Source organism: Stegastes partitus, unplaced genomic scaffold, assembly GCF_000690725.1.
Source record: "Stegastes partitus isolate 25-593 unplaced genomic scaffold, Stegastes_partitus-1.0.2 Scaffold1197, whole genome shotgun sequence".
Lineage (NCBI taxonomy): Eukaryota > Metazoa > Chordata > Actinopteri > Pomacentridae > Stegastes > Stegastes partitus.
The window spans coordinates 72,487-94,355 of record NW_007578928.1 but is presented as its reverse complement, the minus strand read 5'-3'; the positions used below and the strand labels follow the sequence as shown (position 1 = coordinate 94,355).

The 21,869-nt window shown below is 41.3% G+C and overlaps 1 protein-coding gene across 1 annotated transcript in view; it reads left to right on the top strand.

Moving 5' to 3' along the window:
* Positions 1–21,869, top strand: part of ryr2a (ryanodine receptor 2a (cardiac)) — a 173,064-nt gene that overhangs the window by 84,302 nt on the left and 66,893 nt on the right. Inside the window, 24 exon segments of the mRNA XM_008297199.1 lie at positions 636–769; positions 920–1,161; positions 1,316–1,508; positions 1,959–2,163; positions 2,378–2,482; positions 2,891–2,994; positions 3,195–3,278; positions 3,563–3,722; positions 4,518–4,665; positions 4,877–4,980; positions 5,403–5,507; positions 7,760–7,934; positions 10,947–11,155; positions 11,443–11,613; positions 12,103–12,248; positions 12,443–12,557; positions 12,698–12,858; positions 14,723–14,882; positions 15,462–15,548; positions 16,764–16,895; positions 17,138–17,232; positions 17,320–17,495; positions 18,554–19,209; positions 20,026–20,226. Of these exon segments, the coding sequence (XP_008295421.1) occupies positions 636–769; positions 920–1,161; positions 1,316–1,508; positions 1,959–2,163; positions 2,378–2,482; positions 2,891–2,994; positions 3,195–3,278; positions 3,563–3,722; positions 4,518–4,665; positions 4,877–4,980; positions 5,403–5,507; positions 7,760–7,934; positions 10,947–11,155; positions 11,443–11,613; positions 12,103–12,248; positions 12,443–12,557; positions 12,698–12,858; positions 14,723–14,882; positions 15,462–15,548; positions 16,764–16,895; positions 17,138–17,232; positions 17,320–17,495; positions 18,554–19,209; positions 20,026–20,226 (4,068 nt within the window).

The following is a 21,869-nucleotide window of genomic DNA, read 5'->3' as shown; positions in this document are numbered from 1 at the left end:
GAAGCCTGGGGGCGCCCTATGATCCTCTTGCTACCTTACATGTTGTCCTTCCTTGGACATTTGTTGATACGAACTACTGCATAGCTGTCTAATGTATCCTACATTTTGACAGATGCCATCGTAATGAGATCAATCAATCAGTGCTATTCACTTCACCTATCAGTGGTTTTGATGTTTAATGTTGTGGCTGATCGTGTATATAACAAGTTTCTCACAAATCCAGTAGTTTCCATTGCACACCTTGGAATCAGTTTAAAAATTCTGTGCAAATGATCCACATGGATATTTGTGTGTTTGTGTTTGACAAGGCCTGCAGGAATCTGCAGGCAGATCTTGAGGCAGCTAAGGCTGTGGTGCAGGGTGAACAAGCACACTTCTCAAGCTGTCTTTGTTTTAAATCCCTTTGGTAGAGTACATTGTTTTCAGTTCCTGGAGGGCACTCATTGAGCACGGTGTGATAACCAAGAATTATTTCTCAAGGCAAAGTAAACCTCTTGTGACACAAAGCTGTAGCCTGCCCTATTAAACCAATTTATCAGGAGGCCCGCAGTTAAGTGTATATGTCACTGTCTGTTTGCATGTGTGTGTTTATACTATAACTACGACATCCTCTCTGGTTTGTGCATGCTGTCTAGGTTCTAGACGTGTTGTGTTCACTGTGTGTGTGTCACGGCGTGGCAGTGCGCTCTAACCAGCACCTTATCTGTGACAACCTGCTGCCAGGAAGAGATCTGTTACTGCAGACCCGCCTGATCAACCACGTAAGCAGGTATACACGCACAAATACACACACAATAACAGAATACCTGTTGTGATGGTCAAAGTATTCAGCACCACCTTTATGTAGCTGTCAGAGTAACTATGCTGATATATTCACATACTGAGTGGCAGAATCCAACTGCTTCACTTCTCCCAACAGCTTGCGTCCCAACATCTTCCTTGGTGTCAGTGATGGTTCTGCTCAGTACAGGAAATGGTACTACGAGTTGATCGTGGATCAGGCAATACCATTTGTAACAGCAGAGGCCACTCACCTTAGGGTGGGCTGGGCCAACACCAGTGGCTATGCACCCTACCCCAGTGGAGGGGAGGGTTGGGGAGGCAACGGTGTGGGTGATGACCTCTATTCCTATGGCTTTGATGGACTTCATCTTTGGTCAGGTGAGCTGCTACGACTCAAACAAGCACCAGATACTGAGTCAGATTGTTTCCCATGACTGATTCAGAATTCAGATGTTTACATGTTGCAGATTAGAGGTTCAACCCAAACTGAAGTAAACTTTGTCCTCACTGTTCCTGCATCAATCCTGTACAGGCTGCATTGCACGAACAGTTAGCTCACCCAATCAGCACCTTCTGCGATCGGAGGATGTGGTGAGCTGCTGCCTGGACCTCAGCGTCCCCAGTATCTCCTTCAGGATCAATGGCCAGCCAGTTCAGGGCATGTTCGAAAACTTCAACTCTGACGGCCTCTTCTTCCCTGTGGCCAGCTTCTCTGCTGGGGTCAAGTCAGTGTTTTGCTACAAATTTTCACACAACATGACTATTGTTTATTCCTCTTGTGTTGTATAAGAGAAATGTATATTTTCTGTGACCATCAAATCCATAAAAGTTCGTAAAGTCAGTCTGTCTCAACTTCTGTGATTGACTGACTGACTGACCAGTAAAATGCATTAACTTATTTATTGAATATTTCCCAGTAGAGGTGAATGACACTATCCTTTGTATTGATTTAGTATGTACTTTACATCCTTTGAACATGGTTAAAGTTGTAATCAAATAGTTATCTATCAGTTTTTGAACTTCTGAAACAGTTTAGTTTATATAATTTGTGATATTTAAGTGTATTTTTCCCCCTTATATTGCCATTGTGCATACTGTTTTCTTTGATATTTGTGAATGTTTATACAACTATCTCTCCTCACTGATTCCCTGTACTGTGTTATGTCACACGGCAGGGTGCGTTTCCTACTTGGAGGCCGTCATGGGGAGTTCAAGTTCCTCCCTCCTCCAGGTTATGCTCCTTGCTGTGAGGCGGTGCTGCCCAGAGAGAAGCTGAAGCTTGAAGGCGGTCAGGAACAAACTGCAAATAAAGACTTACTGGGACCCACTATCACAATGAGCCAGGCAGCATTTACTCCTACACCTGTGGACACCAGCCAGGTACAGACACTGTCAGGCTTGTTTTGATAATCACCATTTTTTTTTTTACAATGACAGACTTTCATGCAGGTTATTTTGGTGTCCTTGAATGTACTTTTTCCACAAGTCATTAAAGTCTGTCAATCACAACCAACAAGGCAGAGCTAGGCTGAAGCAACTAACAAGTGATGCCAATAGTGACTTGTATAAATTGTTTGTCTCTGTGTGTGTTTAGATTGTTCTTCCTCCCCACTTGGAGAGGATCAGGGAGAAACTTGCAGAAAACATCCATGAACTGTGGGTGATGAACAAGATAGAACTGGGCTGGACCTACGGTGCAGTGAGTATTCAACAAGTAGATAATAACATTTTAACACTTTACACAATAACACTTTATTTATTTTTTGAGCATATTCATATACCCACATTACAAAAGTGTTGCAGAAAGGGCAGCTTATTAAAACAGCAAAATCATAAAATCATTCGATTTTAAAACAGATAAAACAATCCAGAAATCATGCAGGTTTTAAGAAGAAATTCTTAATTCAGCAAACCTGACGATTTCATGAAGGTCATTTCAGAGCCTTGTGGCCCTGACTATAAAAACTCTCCCTATAATTTTAAGATGAATTTCTGGAATTGATTAAAAAAACCCAGCCTTGTTCAAGCCACATGCTAGCTCATATGGTAGAGATCAGAAATATTGCACTGACCTCACCTTTACTTTGTTTATGATTGTGTGTTTCAGGTGCGAGATGATAACAAGCGACAGCACCCCTGTCTGGTGGAGTTCTCAAAGCTTCCTGAACAAGAACGGAGCTACAACCTACAGATGTCCCTGGAGACTCTCAAGTAAGCGTAGTGAGCAGAATAAGATGACATTAGATCGAATACCTTTCGCCCTGGTGACAAATAGGCTGTTATTCTACCGTATCAAACTCAAAGTTTTTGTTTCCCCTGACTTTGCAGGAGTATCAGTGATCGTGTCAATATCAAACATCTGCACATTGTATTAAGTTGCCTTCATGTATTTGTGTTTACGTATGTTCCAGAACTCTCCTGGCTTTGGGATGCCATGTTGGCCTAGCAGATGAGCATGCCGTAGAGAAAGTCAAGAGCATGAACCTGTCACCAACGTAAGTTACCTCAGCCTTTAATACAAAAAAAACAAAACAAAACACAATGACACAACTCACCAAGAACCAAATTGAGTCCCATCCATGTTACAATGCAACATGACACTTTCTTGATGTAATGAAGCAGCGATGCTTTGGGACATTTCATGAGACAATTTTATTGGAAAAAAAATAAAAGAGCAACAGAGACATGGCATGTTACATCAAATGAAAATCACACAGACACATAAACATTGGTAAGCAGTTTTAGCTGACAATGCAGTGCTCCTACTCTATCTGTGCAGCTATGAGTTGTCCAGTGGTTATAAACCTGCTCCTCTGGACCTGAGTCACATCAAACTGACCTCCACCCAGGAAGCCATGGTGGACAAACTGGCTGAGAATGCACACAACGTCTGGGCAAGAGACCGCATCCGCCAGGGCTGGACGTACGGCATCCAACAGGTTTGACACTGTTGTCTGTGTTAGTTCATAATAAGGAAGAGTGTGTAAGGAATGAGAAGGGAACGAATTGGGACTGATCTCTTAGTTGTTGTGTTAAGTACTTAATCCTGGACTGCATTGTAGATGATGATTGGTTTCTACAGGATTGATGGGGAAATATTACATGAGTGAATATTTAGTACTGATTAGCTGATAAATTTCTGTGAGTTGATTGTACTCCCAATTCTTCTTAAGTTGCTCCTAATTAACTCTTATTCAAAAAAGCAGCAGCTACTCATTCATTGCCAATTGCTCCAATGTTTGTTACTTTTTCTGTCACCTCGAGGACTGAGTAGATCCTCTTCATGATCACCTCACCTTTACTGACTAGTTATGCGTCCCTTCAAGTAAAGTGACGCATCACACTGAGTAGGAGAAATTTACCCAAATATTAGCACTACTGTATGTATATATATATATGTGTGTGTGTGTGTGTAGAGAGAGAGAGAGAGAGAGGAGTCATTGGAAACTAAATTTCCATTTACCTGTAGTAACACGACTCTGAGTGACTTGTAGATAATGCTAAATAACGAACAGCTTTCTTCAGATCACCCAGCTGATTGGGTAGGACCAGTGGTTAAGTCCATACTGAATACGTTCACAGGGAAAAGCAATCTAACAGTGTATGCTTGCTGCTTCCCTGAGCAAAATAAGGATCAGCATACATCAGAAACACTTACTGTTTCACTTCCCCCAATTATAGCCCATATTCTTGCAGATTAATTAGTTTTCTCTTTTCTACCCTCCTTGTGTCAGGATGTGAAGAATCGTAGAAACCCTCGTTTGGTCCCCTACACTCTGCTGGATGAGAGAACAAAGAAGTCCAACAAAGACAGTCTGAGAGAGGCCGTCAGGACTTTGTTGGGATATGGATACAACCTGGAAGCTCCTGACCAGGACCATGGTACAACACTGTACACACTCTCAAGTTGAAAACTTCATTCAGTGTCATTTTTTCTTATATTTGACATAGTAGGTTTTTGGGGAAAAGTGATTACTTAAATTATTCAGAAGTCCATTGATGATTTTTTTCAGTGATGAGATATTCATCAGATTGCTCACCAGATTGCTTCCATGCCCATGTCTCTTTCCCTCCATGCCTACCGCTCATCCAGCAGCACAATCTGACCTCAGCAATATGTCTGCTGAGAGGTTCCGCATTTTCAGAGCAGAGAAAACCTACTGTGTTAATGCTGGGAAGTGGTACTTTGAGCTGGAGGTAAGAAACAATAGGATAATGGTGATTAACATAGAGACTGAAATGCTAGTTTTCATTGACTACTGCATAGCTTTGAAATATGTACAAATGTAAACCTCTCTGTGATGCTGTCTTTGTAAAATAAAAATTACGTCTTCATTTTTGTAAATATGTTTGTTCAAATTAGTCACCTTAAGACCCTGGTTCAATCAGCCAATTTAGATCTTTTTGTTTATCATGAAAGGTTATAATAAATACAGTGTTGGTGCTATTCTGCATGCATTTCTTGGCCCATTATGGTCTGTAGACACCGAGTAGTATATGTCTGTTTGTTGTTAAAATTAATCTAAGTTTGAAATATGACTTCTGTCCACAACTTAGTTCATCATATTTGTCATACAGTTTCTGTAGTGAATATTAACTTGTTCCCACTTGTCCTCCAGGTTTTGACAGCTGGAGAGGTGAGGGTGGGATGGGCAAGGCCAGGATGTCTACCAGACCAGGAGCTAGGATCTGATGACCAGGCCTTTGTCTTTGATGGTTTCAAGGTGGCTGGATTTTTCTTTCTTCATGCTGTTGTTGAAAAACGTTTTTTTTTTCAGTGGAGATGTACACTAGAGCTCCTATGACTTATAAAAACACTAAAACATTCTGAGATTGCCATTGACACCAAGCAGCTGCTGTCGTGAACTATGCCTTTTAAAAAACAGATCTCTTACAGATCACTTACCATCAATAGGTGTTATCTTTTCCTTGAGTCCACACACAAATTTCACATCTTTATAAACTTTTAATGTTAATTGTTCATCAATCCAGATGCTGAGAAATTTATACTCTACTCATGACCTGACTAATGATTGAGGGAGTGTCCACAGTTTGCAGTCTGCACAGATGTTACCTGCCCATTTCCTGACTCTGGACATTTACAAGTCCTGGATGGAAGGAAAATCAGCCCTCAGAAATTTTTATGTAGTCCTGGCTGTCCCTGTGGTCTGACTCTGTCCTTTTTTGGTGGCTGATCCAAACCAGACAGTCATCAAAGAGCAGAGAACCGACTGAATTATTGCAGTGTAGAATTAGATCAGCAACTCATGAGGCAGGTTGAACTTCTTAGCTGGCGTAGAAAATACATCCTTTGCTGGCCATTTTTGTTAATGGTGTCTATGTTGAGTGTCCACTTAAGATCCTGGGAGATTGCGGATCCCAGAAACCACAAGGTTTCCACAGTAGACAGAGTGCTGTGTGTATACAGCCAGACTCTCTCCCCTACTGCGTACATTTCTTCGTAGTAAATAATTTATTGCCACATTAAAGTCTTTCGCACTCTTCATTCGCCACAATTCAGTAAGAACCAAGACACCTGGGTCTGCATGTGAAACTAATACGTTTGCCATGGCCTTATTTGGATCTAACTTGGCGCAAACTTCTGATATTAAAATGTAGATTGCAAACCTTTCCTGAATTTTAGAATATGCTGACTACTCAGGGGTATCATAGATGCGATTATTAAAATAAAATTTCCCACCATTGTGAAGCCTGGATTTCTTAAGTCCAGCCAAGATGGATGAGTAGGAGGCTGACATATATTAATTACAAGAGTCTGAATAGAAAGTCCTGGCCACAACAAAATGTGTGTTGAGACAGGAGTGAATGCGGAGACATGGCATAATGACCCTTTGACCAGATGTAGGAAGAGAGTAATCAGTTTCGCTGCACTGTGTTAGAAGCAGAAAAGTAGATCTGTGGTTGATTTTAGCGTTAAAAACATATTGCTGCCCCAAAGCTATTCGCCTTCTTTACAAAGATGTAAGCTGTTGTGGGCAGTTAAAACAAGTCTAGTATCACACACTGATATTGTCCACGACAGGGATTCCTTATGAGCCACAATGCCCTTTGAGCCAGATATGTTGTTGGTGGACAAGACTGAACTGATCTAGCCAAACCAAGAATATTGTTGCAGCCTGAAGAGACTACATTTTTTTCCAGCATCTAAGACAGGAGAGAGAAGACCCAAACAATATGATATCCAATAGTGCCATATAAATGCATTAAGTGAAAGAAGGAAGGTAGTTGTCATATAGGAAACTACCCTCTTGACTATATAGGGGGGTGGGGCAAACAATCAAAAAGGAGGGAAAAAAAACATGGAAAAAATTAAGCATCCAGAGAAACACATTGACAAGGAATTTTAAAATAAAACTAAAACAAAAATAACTAGGACAACAGTGTTTTCTGCAGGATTATTATACATCTGGCAATTGCTAATGCATGGTTTTGCTTGTAGTCTATGGCTGACTGTAATCAGAGATTTTATGTCAGATGACAGTTGAAGCTTTGCTATCCATTCTGCAGACGACAATATTCAAAGGGAACTAATGGACTAATCTGCTTAATCTTTGCTTTGCTGCACTTTGGCCCTGCTGTAAAAACACAAATCACAGTTTGCTCGAGGAATGCTTACTCCTGGGGAAGTTTGTGGACATTAATTCTTGCAAAATTAAAGCTCTTGGAGGAAAAACACCTTTAGCAATATATTGATAAGTTATTTTGCTATACAGGGGGGAAAAAAAACCCATATCATTTCACTAATGGCAGATCCTACAAACACCTACCATTCCACAGAAATCATCACTATAGTAATCAGGCGAGAGAGAATCATCCTCCTTATATAAATATCTCACAATGGGCAGGAACATCATCTCCACCAACTTTTGCACTTAAAGGATCTCCTCTCTTCATGGCTGATCACACCTGTATGTTTTTGTAAGCCGCGCTATACATGTACTTACGTGTTTTCCAGGTCCAGCGCTGGCACCAAGGCAATGAGCACTTTGGGCGTGCCTGGCAGACGGGGGATGTGGTGGGCTGTATGGTGGATCTGAATGAGCACACCATGATGTTCACACTCAATGGAGAAGTGCTGCTAGATGATTCTGGATCTGAGTTGGCCTTCAAGGACTTTGAGACTGGCGAAGGTCAGTGCTGTGCCTCGGACAAGACATACATGTACAGCTATGAACAAAACTTTATATATATGTTTATATGACCTGATAAAGGTCAAGCTTTCAAACATGTTTTACAGTTTGAAAGCTTTTTATGACGTATCATGGCAGTCTTAAGTTTTTTAATAACCACTATAACTTTTAATATTCTTCATTGGAAACAATTTAAAAGTGTTTTTTTTTGTCACAAAATCTATCATGCATTTGGACTCTTGCATTGATTTATTATAGGTCTTCTTGAAATATGACAACATCTGCTGGGTCGAAAATGAACAAACAGCAACATGAATTCTGAAATTTGATGATGTAGACAGTTGCATTAATCAATTTTTCTTAGTGGAATGACCTTTAAGCGTAACTTGTTCTGGCCAGGAGTACGCGAGTGAGACAAGCAAATTTTTAAGGCACCGTGGGAAGAAAATCCGTGGTCTAAGACACACATCGCACACAATGAGGGAGCAAGTGTCTCTTGTGTGTTAAGCATGACGCACGCACTCACAACTCATGAACAAAATCGAATGCACGGCGGGCGTACATCACCCCACGCCAGGAGTATGAAAGGCGTGCTCACGGCGCACGCTCGCGTTTCGCCAGTGATCGTCGATTGCATTATTGCAGGCCACACAGCACTGACGGACTGACTGTAGATTGGGCAAATACCAGGATAGCTGCAGATTATTAGAGGGAATTAATCTAATAAAATAAAGTAAACATGAAAAAAGAAACTATTTTGTCTTTGATTAGGTTGTTTCAAAAGCCTTTCATACAGATGTACAGATCAGGACCCTGGACAGCACAGCGCTACCAGGCAGCTGCATGTCTCAGTGCAAGGGCTGTTTCTTCTGTCACTGCCTCAGTATGAATGGATGAAAACACTGCATTACACTCATTCATCATCAATGGCACAACAGCCAAATGTTTTCACACACACAGAATACAAGCAGTGTTTTCTTACATTCCAGACGTGATAAGTCAGTTAGCAAATCACTGATCCCAATGCATAATAACCCCGGTGCAATGCACTGCCTGCACCGGCGGTAGTTATGCCATTGGGACACACGCACGCAGCCTGACTGTTGGCTATATTGCTGATGTGCAGATCTCACACTATATTGGGACATAACATTAATGTTTTTAAGAGATAATCGTTAGCGAATATGTGTAAAAATATATGAAAGTCAGTGTTACAGCTCATCCGGTCACTGGAGATGCTGCTGGCTGGTTTATGCTGGAAGTCAGTACTGGGGCTGACAGTGACACTGCACATGAGCTGTTAGCACCAAGTACTCAGGATCTGTGTGCGCTACACAAAACATGAAATCATATTTATTTTCATCACCATTTGTTAGAAAGTCTTAGCTTTTGTCCTGAAGTCAATTTGTATCATCCCGGATCTATTTTTATTTATTTTTTATCGCCCGGCATGACGGGACGTCCAGAAGCTCAAACCCTGTCAGTATGTTAAAAGAATTTACAAGACAGCCTATCACCTGCTTACCAAAGTGTTTCTGTTTTGTTTTTTGAAAATCATGTCAAACTGACGTACGCCATCAGTACGTCATCACGAGCGCGCGAGGCTGGTGTGACTTACTTTCGCTGTGCTTTTCATTCTCTTCATAAGTGGTGAGTGCATGCCATGTACGCAGGTGGCAAGACAAACTCTAGAAGTGAGTACAATTTCAACAGCAATCGCATGTTGCAGTTGAGTGAACGTCTCACGTCGCCCCTGTGACTCGCAAGGCAGGCTTGCTCCTCTCTTACGCATTTCTGATGGAGCCCTTGCAACCTTTCCTCTACATCTACAACCTCCACAGCCTCCATGGGACCCAAAATTCGCAGAGGATGTACAATCCCCAAAGTCATGCGTCCGGTTGTGACCGAGGTTGTAGTGATTAGGATCGACTACAGATGCTGACTTCTCTGAGCCAATTTAAATAGAGCCTATTTAAAACACTCATCAGACTCTTCTACAGATGGTGCAGTGGTAACTTCTAGAAGCTTAACAAAGATCTGAAAAAGCAAATAATTGACTTGAACAAGTCAAGAAAATCATTTGGAGCCATTTCAAAGCAGCTCCTAAAATTATGTGTGCAAACAATTGTTTGTGTGTATAAAGATCATGGCGCTGTTGTGTCACTTCTATGATCAAGAAGAAAATGCAAACTGTCACCTGCTTCTGAGAAACAATTGGTCAGGATGGTCAGTAGTCAGCAAGAGTCAACAAAAAGCAGGTCTGCAGTGAATTAGAAGCTGCTGGACAACAGGTATCAGTGTCCATAGTCTGGTGTGTTTAACATTGCTATGGCCTAAAGGCTGCTGTGCAAGAAGAAAGCACTCCCTCCAGAAACGGCACCTTAAGACTCAACTTAAGTTTGCTGCTGATGACATGGACAAAGAAAAGACCTTCTGGAGGAAAGTTCTGTGGTCAGATGTAAAAATTTTAGCTATTTGGCTAAAATGACCAGCCCAAAATCATCAGTGAGAAGGTTGATCTTGGATACAGTTGGGTGTTCCAACAACACTATGACCATAAGCACACAACAGTGGTAAAGAAATGGCTACATCAGACTAGAATGAAGGTTTTAGACTGATCTCCCCAAATTCCTGACTTAAACCTAACAAAGAAGCTGTGAACTGTGATAAAGAAGCAAGTCTCTGTCAGAACGCCAACAAATTGAGTTAAACTGCACCAATTCTGCCAGGAAGATCGGTCAAAGATATAAGCAGAAGCTTGCCAGAAGCTTGTGGGCGGATACCAAAAGAATGTTTGTCAGAGCACTTTGAAGGTAAAAGAACACTGACTGCAACTGTGTACAATGTGTGTTAGTCCATGCTTTATGAAGATTTCTCTTCTGTTTCTCTATTGACAAGGTGAATACAGAGTTTCATAAATGGTTCATTAAATGGCTCCTCTGTGTGTGCTTTTACAGGAAGTGATACAGCAAACCTTTAATTTCAGTATTTTATTGCTTCTGTCTGTTCTAGGTTTTATTCCAGTATGTAGTCTGGGCGTGTGCCAGGTGGGGAGGATGAACTTTGGCAAAAACGTCAGCACTCTAAAGTACTTCACCATCTGTGGCCTGCAGGAAGGCTATGAGCCATTCGCTGTCAATATGAACCGGGACGTCACCATGTGGCTCAGCAAGAGGCTGCCTCAGTTTGTACCTGTGCCCCCCAACCACCAACACATTGAGGTGGGTTCACCTGGAATATGCATTGCATTTAGTTAGCAATATGTAGCTTACTTCTGGTTGAGTTTGTGGTTAATGCAGATTTTTGGTACAACTTTTAGCACTTGTTAGCTCAGATTATTATTATTATTATTATTATTATTATTATTATTATTATTATTATTATTATTATTATTTGTCAAACGTGTTCTCTCTCATTAAACTGCTGAATAAACTACCTTCAAAGTTAGCAGAGCTGGTTTTAACATGCAAAACTGACAATAAAGACAGAGCAAATGTTTCCTTTTCAGGTGACAAGAATAGATGGGACAGTGGAGTCGTGTCCGTGCCTAAAGGTCACCCAGAGGTCATTTGGCTCACAGAACAGCTACACTGACATTACGTTCTACAGACTGAGCACGCCCATAGAGTGTGACGAATCCAGATCCTCACCTAGCAGCACTGTCTTCTCACCAAAGAGGGTAACCCATACTGTGTGCAAACTGCCATCTGTTATGTATCTTCGTCCTCCACTAGTCAAGTGCTGCTGCTCCCATGTATTAGAATATTTGCTGCACATTATCTCAGATTTCTTTACTGAGCTGAATGCATTTCTGTATTTCTATTTGAACTGTTTTCTTCCACAAATTTTGCAGTGATGCTAAAGTGAAAAGAGCAGGAAGTAGCAGCTCTAGGAATTGTATGTGATGTACTTTCATATCAGCTCTAACAAGCACAGTTCGGATATTTTTTTTCTCTTTTCCAAATGGTTTACTCCCCAGCTGTGAACATAAATATCATTTTAAATCTCAGCAAACTATTTCTAAATATATACCTAAATTGATCCATCTCTAACCTAATAACTCAAACCTGATCTGAGATTCATAGAGTTCCTAGCTTGCTGTGGGACCAAGCTACTTCCTATAACAGCAAAGTTATGTGTTGTGTGTACAACTGTCTTATTTCTGTAGGAGCTGGAAGACTTTGAAACTGTGTCAGACTTTGAGGTTCTGATGAAGACGCCTCACGGTCACAATGGTCCCAACGGACCTGACAGAGACGAATTCAACAACCACAAAGATTATAACCAGGAGAAGCCGTCAAAGCTCAAACAACGGTATGCCCTCTGTCCTGTCACAGATCAGAATGATTAAGAAAAATCCCATTTGTGATCTTCAATAGTAAACATGTAACATATTTTAAACAACTGTGTCATTATTGTCCAATTTTTGCACACTATTGTCACTCTTCTGTCACTGTGTTTGACTGCTACCATATTTTGAAACCTAAACCAACCGTATGATCCACAAGGTTCACACTGAAGAGAAACAAACCAGACAACAGCTGTCCCTCATCTGCTCGTCTGTCAGAGGAAGTGATGGCTGACGACAGAGATAGCTACGAATTCCTCATGCAGGCGTCTACTGTAAGGCAATACAATTTCAATTCACAAAATGCTGCACGTTACAGATAACCTGCCACTCTGTGACATAAATGCCCCCTCTCTCTTTTTCTCTCGCTCTTGCTTTTCTTTCCTTCTCTCTTCTTCTCCCTTCGTCTGTGCAGCACTACTACTCAGTCCGGATCTTCCCTGGTCAGGAGCCCAGCAGTGTTTGGGTGGGCTGGGTAACTTCTGACTTCCATCAGTACGACCCGGGATTCGAGCTGCACAACGTCCGAACTGTCACTGTTACCCTGGGAGACGAAAAGGGCAAAGTTCATGAGAGGTTAGTCAAGGTGTGGGCATGCCATATCTTGTGTCACGCATTGTCATATATGAATATATAGTAATTTTCGTCACAGTAGCTGTAGATTTGTAGATTTTCATGCCATTTTAAGACTGGGTCATATACTCACTAACTATTTTATTAGAAACACTTTCTCACCTGCTTATTTGTGTAAGTATCCAATTAGTGGATCAGTGGGTAACATCCTGCAGGAACAGGTCAGAAGCTTGAGTACATTTCAAACATCAGAATAGAGAAAAAAATGTGAGTTCACTGACTTTGACCATCAAGTCAGTTTAATTCCAGGCAAGTGTAGTCTGTTTCTGGAGTTTAGTCAGAATTTATGAGAGAAGACCACATCGGGTGGAACTCCTTTGCTCTCACAACAACCTCAGTTCTTGGGGTCATGGATTCAAAAATATTAAAAACATTCCTTTTAGATTCTGCTTCATGTTGCAGATTGGACAGCTACACATCCATGCTAGGTGACCTGATGGTGTAGTGGTTAGCACTACACTGCATAAAGAGTTCCTGTGTGGGTTTTCTCTAGGTGCTCCAGTTTCCTCCCACAGACCAAAGTCATGCATGCTGCATGGTTTAATAACCGATAGCCACATGTGGTGGATGTGAGGAAAGCAAAATATTGTGTTGAGATGTAGGAGTTTGTAGCAGCAGTTGCAGGCTTGTTGCTTGAGCTTCAGTTGGAGGATTTATGTTCCTGTTTGTTTTTTTTTCCCACTTCAGTGGGCCAAATACAATCAGTAGAGAGAAGCAGAACAGAGTATTTTAGATGTTTCTGTGTGTGGCACGATAAATAGATGTTCAACAGAATGGAGAGAGGGAGAAGGAACAATCTTCGAGGAGGACCAGAGAAATGTTTTCACTTAGAAAAATGTGCCTATTTGCTTTGTTGCTGAGAGTTTGGGTTGTTCATTCTAAATTTGCTGTGAGTGTGAGAGGATATGGTTGTTGTTCACTTTGTGTTAGCCCTGTGATGGACTGAGTGTACCCCACACAATCTATGTTGAAATATGCTCCAGCTCCCTGCAACCTCTACATGATAAAGCAGGTATAGTTCATGGATGGATGCACATTCATGTTACCAAACTTCCATTCCACCACATCCAGTTCCACCAAAATGAAGCTTGATTCGGATCTGGAAGCTGTGGAGGCCACTGATGTCAGCTGAAATCATTGTCATGTTCATCAAACCAGTTTAAGGAGACTTTTCTTTGTGACCTGCGGCATTATCCTGCTGGACGTAGCCATTAGAGGATGGCTATAAAAGGATGCATATGGTCAGCAATAATAGACAGGCTGCAACATTCAAGCCATAACAGATTGGTATCAAAGAGCCCAAAGTGGACAATGAAAACTCTTCACACTCCATCACACCACCAGCAGCAGCCTTGACTGGTGACTAAAGGCAGATTGGGTCCATGGAGTCATGCTTTTGATGCCATATTCTGAGACTGCATCACCTTAGCAACTGACATGAGTGAAACTCATTGTGGTCTTCAGCTGGCGCACTCATCCACTTCAAGACTGGACGTGTTGTCAGAGTCAGTGATATGATTTTTTTTTTTACTTCTCATGATATTTACAGGATTATATGTATTACACAACTGCCATATAGTTGGCTGATTGGATAGCTACAAGAATAAGCAGGTCTACAGTTGTTCCTACCAAAGTGCTCTGTGACTGTGTTACTTCTTATCTCATGTAGACTGAAACCCAACAGCTAAACTTCTAGTGTGAAATCAGCTATTTAGGCAGTAATCCATTAAATCTGTGTGTTTTTCAGAGGTCAGTTTTTTACCTTTATCTGACATGAATGTACCACTCTTTCCACTGTGTCCTGCAGTATAAAACGCAGTAACTGTTACATGGTGTGGGCTGGAGAGAGCAGCAGTCCTGGTCAGGGCAGAAACAACAACGGCTTAGAGATTGGCTGTCTGGTTGACACAACAAACGGTTTGCTGACTTTCACAGCCAATGGCAAAGAACTCGGCACGTACTACCAGGTAAATATTTGATATGGTGTCTCAGGTTTTTGCATTATGTTGGCCCAAGTTCCTGTTCCTCCCTTTTCCTTAGTTTTTCTATCAACACACCAAAATACGTATAATTTCTTTGAGCCTTTTTTTTGTTTTTTGCACAAGTGCTATTAAAAGAATAATACTCAGTATGTTTTCCTCCACATAGTCTTGCATGTAGTTAAACAAGTGTCAACCAGGAAAGAGTGCTCTGCTAATGACAGTTTTGCTCACTAGATTGCTAATTAGCTAAAGTGAGAGTTGAAAACCGTAACAGCAAATGTCAAGATCAGTTAGTTTAGAAGCTAACTGAAACTGACAAAACCCTGTCTGATCTTGGGTTGTAAGTTACAGTAGGCAGAGCAAGTTTTGTCACATTGTCGATTGTGGCGCTGTCTGTTCAGCTTCCAGTCAGCAAGACAAGGGCCCCCTTGTCTGTCATCTGTTCCGTGGTGCTGCATATGCTTATGTGATGATGTTATTTTGACTTGATTTTCTACTGCAAAGAAAGCAAGACTAGTTGTGATTTTAATTTGACTTGTTGTAATTATGCACTCCTCTGCGCAGGTGGAGCCCAGTACTAAGCTGTTCCCTGCAGTCTTTGCCAAGGCCACCAGTCCTAATGTCTTCCAGTTTGAACTGGGCCGTATTAAGGTGAGAAGTCTGTGTAGTAGAAGTTTTCCCTTTCACCCATTCATTGGATGAGAAGTGAAACATGCACACGCACACATACACACATTTTGGCTTTATCATTAAAATAAAACCAAAGTATTGTTTCAGCTTGAGGGCTGTACAGTACAGATGTGACCTAATGGATAATGTACCTAATTGAGGGACATACATGGTGTGTAGAATTGTACTTTTATACAGAAAAGCAGTGCTGCATTTTAGCAGCTGAAGGTTCATACAATTAATCAGGCAAGGTTCATAATTATAGAAAACAAATCCAACAAAACAGAAATGCAAAAACCACAAAGACATGGGGAGCTAAAGGGACGCAGGAGAGACAGGTGGTAAACACGCAGGGAAACAGGAGGTAAAACTGACAAACTGTACTAAACTAAACTAAAAGAGGGAGACACAAGATGAAACACAGGTGAAATTAATGAGGAACAATCAGGAAAAGAGGGAACACACACAAGGGAGGTAGTAAAACCTCAAGCAGCACATGAGGAAGGAATCAATCAGAAAATTAACTAAGCAAAACCAAAGACCCTAACAGTATCACAGAGAAACAAACATGTTTCTGTATCAAGACTTACTTTTAAAACCTCCTCTTGTGGAAATCAAGTCTTTAACATTGTTGACATGTCCATGTGATGTTTGTAGAGTTGGTGGATGGAGAGAGGCATAGACTTTATGGATTGGTACATTCTAGAGCAAGCAATGGGGTATAGTTACATCTCTGACATTTTAAGACAGAAAGTATTTCCACAAAAAAATTACATAGGGACATACTTCACAGATATTAATTTAAAGGGGTCATATTAAGAGCTGGAGAGAGACTTTAAATCCTCCTGTTACAATTCATTAAGATTTATAACATCCTTCTGGTTTGATGTCTGTTTAGTGACACCTTGTGCCTGAAGGAGGAGGTTACAATGAACAGGATTAACAAAGAGAAAGAACAGCAGCACTTGTGTGCCTTTAACTTTGCTATCTATACTAAGCAAATTAAAACGGAAATAAAACAGAGCAAGATCCTGCTTTATTCCTCACCACACCCAAGATTTACTTATGTCAGTTTGAGATAGAATGATGTCTCATACACCAATGACCACTTGGTTTACAAATTAAAAAAACACAGTGTCCACATCTGTTTGGTGTGATGGTGTAATACTGTCCTAACATTTCTCTATGTCCTGTCAGAATGTGATGCCCTTGTCAGCTGGTCTGTTTAAGAGTGAGAGGAAGAATCCAGTTCCCCAGTGTCCTCCACGGCTTCATGTCCAGTTTCTCACTCCGGTCTTATGGACTCGTGTTCCCAATCACTTCCTCAAGGTACTGTAGCAACTTCTACTTGGATAGATTTCAGATGTTTTTCAATTTACCGTAAAAGCCCATTTGCCAAATGTCGTAGTAGAACAATATAGAAGTAATGGCTTTATTAGTTTTATGACTCCTCCATACTATACTGCAGTGAGAACCACACAGTGGGCTGATCCTGAGACAGTTCCTGCTGGCCAGAATTAGAACATGACCTGATGCTTTCTGTGTGTAAAGGGCTAACTGTTTTTGTCCAGGTCTCTGCATCCAGAGTGAATGACCGACATGGCTGGCAGGTCCATTGTAATGAACCACTGCAGTTCATGTCTCTACACATACCAGAGGAGAACAGGTGGAGTAGCAGCAGTTTACACGTGCACATTTTCATCCTCTCACAGTCTAATGCCTCATGCAGTGTCTCTCTCTGTGTGTCGTCTAGGTCGGTGGATATCCTGGAGCTGTCTGAACAGACAGACTTATTAAAATTCCACTACCATACCCTCAGACTGTACTCTGCAATCTGTGCTTTGGGAAACAATCGGGTGGCTCATGCCCTCTGCTCCCACGTTGACGAGGCACAGCTCCTGCAGGCTATCGAGAATAAGTATATGCCAGGTAACACACGCAAGCAACCTTAGAAATTGTGTAGTTACCTCTGCTGCTGTATATTGTTATGATACATATCAGCATAATGCATTGTTTTCACTCATAAGAGAGTTGCTTTAGAAAGTTTTGCAACCCCTTTGCTTGTTGTGCTGTAATTTTAAATGAATACAGCATTGTTTTTTTCCTATCAATCTGCACCCATTAACCCGTAATGACCAAGAGAAAATATGTTTTTAGACATGTTTGCAATTTTATTAAAAATCAAATACTACAGATTCAGGTCTTCTTGGGTAAGTCTCAACAGACTTGGCACACGTGGATTTGGGTAGTTTGTCCCATTCTTCCTCACAAATCCCAACAAGCTCACATACAAGAGGAACCATCTGTAAACAGCCATCTTCAGATATTTTCATGGATGGTCTGTTAAGTTTAAATCTGGGCTTTGACTTGGTCACTCAGGTCTTGTCCTGAGGCCAACCTGATATTTAGTAAACTTTAATAAAGTTTCTGAAAATAAATTGGGGAAAAACATTTAAATTTTAATCCACAGCACAACAGTTTCAAAAAGTGAACCAATCTGAATATTTTACAAAGCACCTGTGTCATGTTGTAGTTGATTAGGCTGGAGACACTATTTTGTATACTGTTGGATATATAACACTAAAAGTGTAATCATATAAATGTATGTAAACTGTGAATGTGCAATGCTGTTGGTAAATTAGATGAAATAAAAAGTACAAGATATGTAGTACTTGACTAAATGTAACTAGTTACTTTCCACTATGGTGATGATTTAGCAAAGGTGAAGCATTGCATTATGGGATTGTTAGCAAAAACTATGCAATTGTGGGATTGATTTAAGGCTCTCCCGCAGCAGAAGGGTTTACCAAATATAGACATGGTTAGGACTCATACCACATGGGTAAAAATATCCTGGTCAAGTAACTGGTTTTACTCCTGTCTGGCTGGACCATTTGCTCCATGTCAAATAGCACATAAGAGTCATCTAGTATTACAATTCATGTTTCAGTTGATGTTACTATCCTTCTGTCTGTCTCTATCCACAGGCCTGCTTCGTGCAGGCTACTACAACCTCCTCATTGACATCCACCTGAGCAGCTACGCAACAGCTCGCCTCATGATGAACAATGAGTACATTGTTCCCATGACTGATGAAACAAAGAGCATCACCCTGTTTTCAGATGAGAAGAAGAAGCATGGCCTGCCAGGCATTGGACTCAGCACCTCCCTGAGACCCAGAATGCACTTCTCATCCCCGAGTTTTGTATGCGGGGCTGGACCATCGGGTCGTAACAATGGCAGCAATGGATCAGGATCAGGAGACTTTTTTCAGTACAGCCCAGAGTTCCCCTTAGATATACTGAAAGTTAAAACCATTGAGATGCTGACAGAGGCAGTACGAGAGGGAAGCATGCATGTACGGGATCCAATAGGAGGAAGCACAGAGTTTCTGTTCGTCCCCCTCATCAAACTTTTCTACACCATGCTCATCATGGGAGTTTTCAAAAACGGAGACCTAAAGAACATCCTCCGACTGATTGAACCATCTGTGTTCTCTGAACGAGATGAGCAGGAGGAGATCCGCATGGAGCTGGAGACTGTGAAGGATGTGGAATCTAAGGGAGGAGGAGAGGATGGTGGGAGTAAAATGCCTAAAGAAGGCCTGTTACAGATGAAGCTACCAGAGCCTGTAAAACTCCAGGTGACACTCAGTACATCCTTTTGAAATTTTATTTTAAATTTCACTGTAGTTCAACATCCCTCAACCAGAGGAATGAGACTATGTGTCACATATACTAACAAAATTATCAACGTCATAAGTGACAGAACAAGGTCTGTATTTCAGTGGCTGAACCTTGTAGAGTAGAGAGAGGCAAGTGACTTTAATAATCCAGCTGAGCTGTTTAAGGCTGCATGCTCACCCTGCCATTTGTTGCAGTTTAAGCTCATCTTTCACTGAACTTCTGTCACCTTCTGATTAAATTTACGCTGCACACAAATGTTCTCTTTCTTCCTCAGTTGGAGGCAGCACCAAGGAGGTTTTACTTATGAAAAAATCTTTGAAATGCTGAGTTTTTTTTCCTGTGATCGTCCTTGTTCAGCATTCTCTTACAGGATAGGTTCACATATTTTCAAGTCTGTTTTAAAGTAATGTCCATATAATGATGACACTGTCCAGCTGTTTAAAAATCCAGCGGAAAATAAAGATGATACATTAAAGAATAGAAACAACACAAGCTCAATTACCAATGAGTCATATTTCTGAGAGCTAAGGGCAAAATCACCGAAGTATTTACAGGTTCACAATTATGCCTATCCTTCAGCAGTTTCAAACTAGCACTTTCAAAAGGTTGCACAGATGCTGCAATGACAGTGACACCAAAGCTTTCTGTCAGAGGGATGTACTGTATTCTACGAACTGACTTAACAGCTCTTTCTTATTTGTTTTTTTTAACCCAAAATCACTCATCAATTGTGTGGTTGTATGTGTCTAATGTGTGTGTGTGCTTGTGTGTAGATGTGTCATGTGCTGCAGTACCTGTGTGACTGCCAGGTGCGCCACCGGATCGAGGCGGTGGTGGCTTTCTCTGATGACTTTGTGGCCTGTCTTCAAGACAACCAGCGGTTCCGCTACAATGAGGTGATGCTGGCACTCAACATGTCTGCAGCCCTCACTGCCAAGAAGACCAAAGAGTTCAGATCTCCTCCTCAGGAACAGGTAAGGAAACTACTGAAAAAGATTGAGACTGGCTGAACAGAATAGAAGTGGAGAAAATAAAAAGGTAGGACGGACATGTCAATACATAGCCCTGCGATAGACTGGCGACCTGTCCAGGGTGTCCCCTGCCTTCGCCTTAAGTCGGCTGGGATAGGCTCCAGCCAGCCCGCGATCCTAGTGAGGATTAAGCGGTGTAGTCTGACTGTTGGGATGAAGGACCTGCGGTTCCTTCTTACTTTGGGTGTAACAGTCTGTCGCTGAATGCACTGCGTAAGGAGTTCACAGTCTGATGCAGAGGGTGGGAGGTCGCTAGATTTGTCGCTAGTCACTTTTGACAAAAAAACAATTGCCAAGAAGATTTGGAAAGTTGCCAGATTTAGCGAGAAAGTCACAAAGTTGACAACACTGCGCATGCCAGCAGGTGTCGCACAACAGCAGTTGTGACGCATATTTTGAACAACAAAAAAATTTAACACGTTTTGTTTTAATATTACAAGTTCACAAAAATCTTCAAATTTAGAATTACATTTTAGAGCTAAAAACAAAACAAAACAAAACAAAACAAAACAAAAAACTTTTAAATTAAAATACTCATTATTTATTTCCAAAGCCACAAGGAGCCGCAGCAGAGGTATGAAAGAGTCACATGCGGCTCCGGAGCCGCGGATTGCCGACCCCTGGTCTAGAGTTTCCATTGACTCCTATACCTCCTATTTATATGTGTTTTTGACACACACAAAAACAATCATGCATTTTGGCCCCTTCATAGATTTCTTATAGGTTTTCTGGAAATATGACCAAATCTACTGAGTCAAAAATATAGTAGAAAATGAAGACTTGTGGGAGCTATTAGACACTCAATACTTCCAAGAGATACATGATCTTCACAAGTGTATGTAAACTTTTGTTTACAACTGTACAGAATACCTTTAAGCATTTGATTTAAAGATGTTTAATCATAACTGTGAATTCTATTTGAGTTAAAGTCTGCAGAAACAGTAGTTACTGCTACTCTGCTAAACCAGGCTAGTTAGCTTTTAGCTAGGAGCACTTTATCTGATGCTACTGTTTTCTCCAATGATTTAAGATTCTGCTATTGTCTAGATACAGTGTCTACAGTCAGCGTTAATAAGGTAATAAGGTATTTATGTGGTGGATCAAATTTAGCTCTGAGGCTCAGGAAAAAATGAAAAAGTGGTTACATTAGCAGCACTGTTGCCTCGCAGCAAGAAGGTTGCCGGTTCGCGTCCCAGTGGGGGCACCGGAATCTCTCTGCGTGGAGTTTGCATGTTCTCCCCGTGCAGTGTGGGTTCTCTCCAAAAACATGTTGAGGTTAATTGGTGGTTCTAAATTGTCCGTGAGTGTAGATGTAGGTGTGCTTGGTTGTCTGTTGCTAAGTGTGGGCCTGCGATAGACTGGCGACCTGTCCAGGGTGTCCCCTGCCTTCGCCCTGAGTCGGCTGGGATAGGCTCCAGCCCCCCCGCGACCCTAATGAGGATTGAGTAGTGTATAGATAAAGGATGGATGGATGGGTTACATTAGCTTTAGCTAAAGCAAACAGCTAGCCTTTAACGGAATAAGTACAGTCACTCTGTTTTCTAGAAAAGAAAACCATAAGAGGATAAACTAAGAAACATGAGGAA